This window comes from Otolemur garnettii, unplaced genomic scaffold (genome assembly GCF_000181295.1).
Source record: "Otolemur garnettii isolate 467f Iridium unplaced genomic scaffold, OtoGar3 scaffold00087, whole genome shotgun sequence".
In the NCBI taxonomy this organism is placed as follows: Eukaryota; Metazoa; Chordata; class Mammalia; order Primates; family Galagidae; genus Otolemur; species Otolemur garnettii.
In genome coordinates, this window is record NW_003852482.1 from 5798803 (window position 1) to 5805009 (window position 6207).

The 6207-nt window shown below is 43.9% G+C and overlaps 1 protein-coding gene across 1 annotated transcript in view; it reads left to right on the forward strand.

Annotated features, from left to right (window-relative positions):
* Positions 1–732: 732 nt before the first annotated feature.
* LOC105887443 (rap guanine nucleotide exchange factor 1-like) overlaps positions 733–6207 on the forward strand; it is a 61593-nt gene continuing 56118 nt past the window's right edge. Inside the window, exon 1 of the mRNA XM_023516139.1 lies at positions 733–904. Within this exon, the coding sequence (XP_023371907.1) occupies positions 841–904 (64 nt within the window). The 5' untranslated portion in view covers positions 733–840. The remainder of the gene's footprint in view (positions 905–6207) is intronic.

The window sequence follows — 6207 nt, forward strand, 5'->3', positions numbered from 1 at the left end:
CCTTAGCCGCTTGAGCCACAGGCGCCGAGCCCTTTAAGAGCTTTTCCAGCCTCTAATTCTGGTATTGAAAATCTTTTTATCTACCTCAACATTTTCTTCCTTTTTACCAAGAATGTGTGATTTTATGTCCTTTTCTTCCAGGAAACCTATATTTCAGAATTTAGGTGGGATAACATGTTCTCCAGCAAAATTGTTCTCAAAGTAGAGTGGATGTTTGGAACTCGAGTTCATAAGTTTTTAGCTGTGTTTGTTACTTACAGTTTCTCTTCTTTGGAAGAGAGCTGCTTTCTGGTGTTCTGTTTTCCCCTTGGAAATGTAGTTAATGAAACCAGCTTGTTTTCTCTGACAGTACCTGGCACGTGGAGTGCTCTGGTCTGAGACCCCTAGCATAAGGGTCTGTGGGAAAGTGTCTTCCCAGTGATCTCCCAAATGGACCATTTATAGCTTTCAGCTTTTTGATCACCCAGTTCCCTACTTCTCCCCAAGGGAAAAGCAGCATTGAATGTGTTTGGAGGTATAGTTCATTCTCTGAGCTGCAGTGTGCTGATGAGGAATGTGTCAGAGGGCTGGGAACAAACTGCTTAATATAGCCGGTCACTGTGGCTCCGGTAGGGCGATAACCAAGCCTTTTCTTCTGATTTCCTCCCTGGGCCCGAAGAGAATTTGAAAGGCAAAGACATTTTAGAGCAGAATCCCTCAGGCTCGTCTGAGGGTTAGCCAGGGCTCTGACAGTTGAGATGTCTAAGAGATGAGTCCCATTTCAGGTAGTGACTCAGTCCTTTGCTGTTCAACAAAGACATCTGGGCCTGGAAGGGCCCTGTGACCTTCTGGCTTTTTAGAATGGGCAATGCTGTTGAAAAACAGAAACCCCTGAAACGGAGCCATCTGTGCCCCTGGAAACAAGGTAAGAAAGTCCTGGGTTTCATTTCCAGGAAGAAACAAGTAGGCAGCCATCTATTGAGAGATTTGGCTCAACACCAGAGCTGAAACTACATGGGGAAGCACCTTCCAGATCAGAAAACACTCGCGGTCTAACGTACTTTAAAGAAAATTAACAGACAGCTCTCCTAAGGAATAAAGTGGCTCATATCTTAATGTGATGGCTTGGCTGAGAATTTAGTTCAGCTCATGATGTTTTATCCAGTGTAGTATGTATCTGTTCGTTGAAAATTTTCACTTTTTTTTTGAGACAGAGTCTCACTTTCTTGCCCCAGGCTGGAGTGCCATGGCATGAGCCTAGTTCACAGCAACCTCAAATCCTGGGTTCAAGGAGTTTGATATCCAAGAGTTTGAGGCTACTGTGATAGTTTTGGCTTAGAGAATGTTATTAATAACTTTTAAATATATGGCACCTTTCTTCTACAGAGTTCAAGGTACTTTCTGTAAAAAACTCAAATTTATCCACCTTGGACCTCTTTTAACACCTGCTCTGTCTCTCAAGGATTGCATTTGCATTGGTTCGAGGAGAAGGAAGCCAGGAGGCTGCAAAGCAGTGCAGTATTGTGCTTGGAATTGGGGCACCTTTAGCAGTGTCCCAGGCAGTGCAGTCTCTGACGCACTTCGTGTCCTTTTCTCATAGTTATTCACCCAGTAGGCCAGCAGTTGGCAAGCCAGGCAGGCAGGCAGAGATGGCATGTGCAGACTGCACCACGTCTTTACCCACACTTGCCAGGAAAAGTCGCAGGAGCATTTGTTCTGTAGCAAGATACTTCATTCACAGCTGTATAGATGAGTATGTGTTTATGAAAAGAACGAAGAAAATTCATGGGAATGTTAACATTATTTGCCATTTGTGATAAAATTATAGGTCTGTTTTTTGTTTCTTTTTAAAAGGGATAGTGTAGGTGGGATGCTGATAACTGTCAGGTTCTAGCCCATCTGACTGTCCCTCAGTGATTCTTTTGTTTCACATGCCACTTTGAAAAGTGTGATCTGCGGTGATCTTTGATTAGATTCTGGTTTGAACAAAACATCTATTAAAAGACATTTTAGGGGCTCGGCACTTATAGCTCAAGCAGCTGAGGCGCCAGCCACATATACCAGAGCTGGCGGGTTCGAATCCATCCTGGGCCGCCAAATAACAATCAATGACAATTACAACCAAAAAATAGCTGGGCTAATAGCAGGCGCCTGTAGTCCCAGCTACTTGGGAGGCTGAGGCAAGAGAATCGCTTAAGCCCAGGAGTTGGAGGTTGCTGTGAGCTGTGATGTCATAGCTCTCTACCCAGGGCAACAGCTTGAGTCTCTGTCTCAAAAAAAGAAAAAAGACATTTTGGGGACAGTTCGGGAGATGTAACTATGAAGTTAGTAGCAGATTGTAACAGGGAACTGTTTTACTGGTATATAACGGTGAGCCACACAGGTGAACGCTCGGTCTGGACAGTCATGCTGGAGTACTCAGGTGAAGAGTTATGCTGTCTGTAATTTACTCTGAAATGGTTCAGCAAAACAGTTACACTGAATAAATAAATAAATGGGGGCCTACAGTTAAACAAAGTAGGATATATGTAGCAAGTGTTAGAATCCAAGTCATGGGGGTATGAGGTTTGTTATCCTTTGTCTAATGTATTTTTCACAAAAAAACATTAAAATACCAGTTCTGACTTGATGTCATAGTTCAGTGTCCTTTAGAATGAATCTTAGACAGGGTTGTGGGGGGAGACATACTGAGGCTGATCAAAGTGCAACGTTCTTCTGAATTCAGTGCCATGTGGGCTCGTGTCTCCAGCCTCCCAGAAGAAAGTCAGCATTGATCCAATAACTCAAAAGCATCACCTTAATATATTTACTTACTTTTTGATTGTCCCTGGTCCTTCTTAGAAAAATGTTAAGAGTCAAGGCCGGGTGCAACAGCTCAGGCCTGTAGTCCTAACACTCTGGGAGGCCTAAGCTCAGGAGTTTGAGACCAGCCTGAGCAAAGTGAGACCCCATCTCTACTATAAATAGGAAAACTAGCTAAGTGTTGTGGCAGGCACCTGTAGTTCTGGCTACTCAGGCCAGAACAAAAGGATCAACTGAGCCCAAGAGTTTGAGGTTACTGTGAGCTATGATGCCATGGTACTCTATCAAAGGAGATGAAACGAGCCTCTTTCCAAAAAAGTAAAGGAAAATGTAAGAGTTAAAATTTAAAATTTTCATAGGAAAGATCTGGATTTACAGATAAACAGAAAGGTTCCATCCATGTTTTATTTTGTTAACTTGTTTAGTTATGTTCAGTAATTTAAATGAGAGGCATCTTAGACCACTGTTGACAGTAGGGATTTCACGATCCATAGTGAGTTGGGGATAAAGAGAGCAGAGGAGCTCATAGCCTGTGATTTCTAAGCCCTTCACAGATGCTGTTGACCAAGAGCACATCTTTGCCATGTAAAGCAGACCTCTCCTGCCCCCCAAACCAGAGTCTGTCTCAGAACACGAAGCTGTTTTTTATACTGCAGGATGCCCTTCCAGGGAGCCACAGGGACAGGGCGTGGAGTCCTCTTCATAGTTGGTCTGTTTGTCTTTAATGGATGAGCACTTTTGGAAATGAGATTTTAAAACAGTGTTTAGGGACCAGATTTAATGAATCCTAGGCGCCACCCTGACCCTGATCTGAGTGTGTTTTCTGCAGTCCACATTCGACATAGTTGTGAAGTCAATGGTGGGTAATAATGGCTCCAGATTCCAGGGTAAGCAGTGTGGTCAGTGTCTACTTCAGGGGCTGGCAAATGGGAAACCTGAGCATGTCCCCATTTGATTTGTGACAGGCAGCCCAGGCAGCCCCCGACTTCTGCCCGGCAGGTTGCCCTGTGTTGGCAAATGCTCTGGGAAATACAGGCTTTGATGATGGCAGTGAGAAGGTCAAATTCAGAGTGCATTCCAAAGATGAATTTAGAGGAAATATTATCTGCCCTTTGCAGTGTTTACGTGTATTTCCATATCATACATGTGGAAAGTTCAGACCTAAGTGGCAGAACACCATTGTGAAGAACGTGAATCTCCCTGCCTCTGCCTGCTGTTACCCTCGAGAGCACTTGGTGCCCCTCTCTAATGACTTTGGGCAGTGTGGGACAGGCACCTAGTGAGGGAGCTGTGGACTCTTCTGACTTATTGCCCTGTTTTGTGTGTGTGTATACATGTGTATTTATTGACAGTTTTCACTCTGTCATCTAGGCTGGAGTATAGTGGTGCAGTCATGACTCACTGTGACCTTGACTCTTGGACTCAAGTGATCCTCCTGCCTCAGCCTCCTCGGTAGCTAAGACTACAGTGTGCACCACCACACCTGGCTCATTAGTTTTTTGTGGAGATGGGATCTTGCTAGGTTGCTCAGGCTGGTCTTGAACTCCTGGGCTCAAATAGTCTTCTCACTTCAGCCTCCCAAAGTCCTGGGATTACAGGATGAGCCACTGCACCAGTTCTGGTTTTATTTTTCATAGCTTTTAGGACCCAAAACATAACAAAATGTGTGTTTTTTTTTTTAAGTAATGAAATGGATGCTTTTCGTGGTTGATTAAATTTAATTCATTTATATTACCATTGTGAGTTTCAGTTGGCCCCAAACAGAAAATAAGATGAAAAGAGGGATAAGGTCATGGCTCCAATGTGATCCTGAGAGTTTCAGCCCAGAGTTCTGCCCCCCTCCTGTTGTCTGACCTTGAACAAATTTTATAATGCCGAATTTCCTCACTGCCCTCTTCTACATGGGCCTTTTCCACATGACTACATCTTGTCATGTTACTTACTTATTTTCTTTTTTATTCATGTGTTTACCACCTAATTGTAAGCCATCTGAGTACTGTCTACTGGGTTCATTGTTCTGTCCTCACCACTAGCACAGTGCCTGGCACTAGTGCCCATCATGAGGGCCCCCGGCTGCAACGTCCCCCTGGGCATAAATGAATGTGGGCATATGAAGGGCAGAGCCTACTGCACAGTGTGCACAAAAAAGGTGACTGCCAAAGCTGGTGGCTGTAAGGTTGGTGGTTATCTAGGACTTGGAAATGTTCATTCTTGGCCTTTCTCTGCCCAAGGTTGAGATATCCAGGAGTGAAAGTAGATACACTTTCCTCTATCCTGCAGCAATTCTGAATTTAGGAAGAGTAACTTATTGATTATTGTTCACATGGCCAAAGATTGCCTTGAAAGAGGCTCCCATAAAGAGTTAACATTTGGTTGTTGATTCAGACAAATTTCTGGGGAAATTTTGAAATTTAGAGCCAAATTGAACTTCTCTGAAATAGGCCTATAATCCCCCACCCCCAGAAGGGTGGCTGGCTAGCCCTCCCTTCTTCCTTCCCTCCCTCCTGACAAGGCAGTGTGGCTCCTGAGAGAGATTATTTTCTTTCTCGAAAATAATCTGAAGGGTTGCCTACAGTGTTCATTTTGTGTCTTGGGAATACAACTCTCACAGAAGTTTCCTTAGAAATTAAAAATTGCAGCAGTAATTGGAAATTGAATTGTTATCTCCTTCAAAAATCCTAGCAGCTCAGGGCTATACCAGTCTGGTATATGGAAATGTTAATGATTTGCATGTTTGTACACAGTGTGGGTGTGAGCAAATGGGAATTAGCACCCTGGGTGGAAGAGCTGACTATAAAAAGCTTCAGCCCACAGACTTTGGCCTGATTGTGGGTTTGCTGTGCTGGGAAGGAGATTGGCAGGAGAGGGTGGGCGGGGATGGGGGTGGGGAGGTGGCTTGAGGATTTGCTTCAGTTCCACCTGCCAGAGGTTGCTCTACCATAAGGGTAAATTTAGAAATGTTTGGATTTCGGCCAGCAAAGGTGTTTAGACTTGCCTTTTCTTGCTAGATAGTGAAGGAGCATCTGGACAGCTGGATTCCCATGTGCCAACTAATTAATATTGATCCAGAGCGCACGAGGGCTGGGTGCTGTGCTCTGACATCCAGCTCAGTGCCTTGTAGCTAATTAGGAAGGCAAGACAAGTAACTTCACATTTCCAAGCCTGTTTCCTGATCTAAATGAGATTGATAGTAATAGTTCCTTAGAAGAACTATTGTGAGAATTAAATGAGGTAATTCATGTAAAAGGGTTATAGCCCTTAGCATACTATAAGCATTTAATGAATAATAGTAATTCCTTTTTTATTTTTATTTTTTGAGAGTCTTACTCTGTTGCCCTCGGTAGAGGGCCATGGCAATACAACCACAAACTCTTGGGCTTAAGCGATTCTCTTGCCTCAGCCTCCCAAGTAGCTAGGACTATAGGC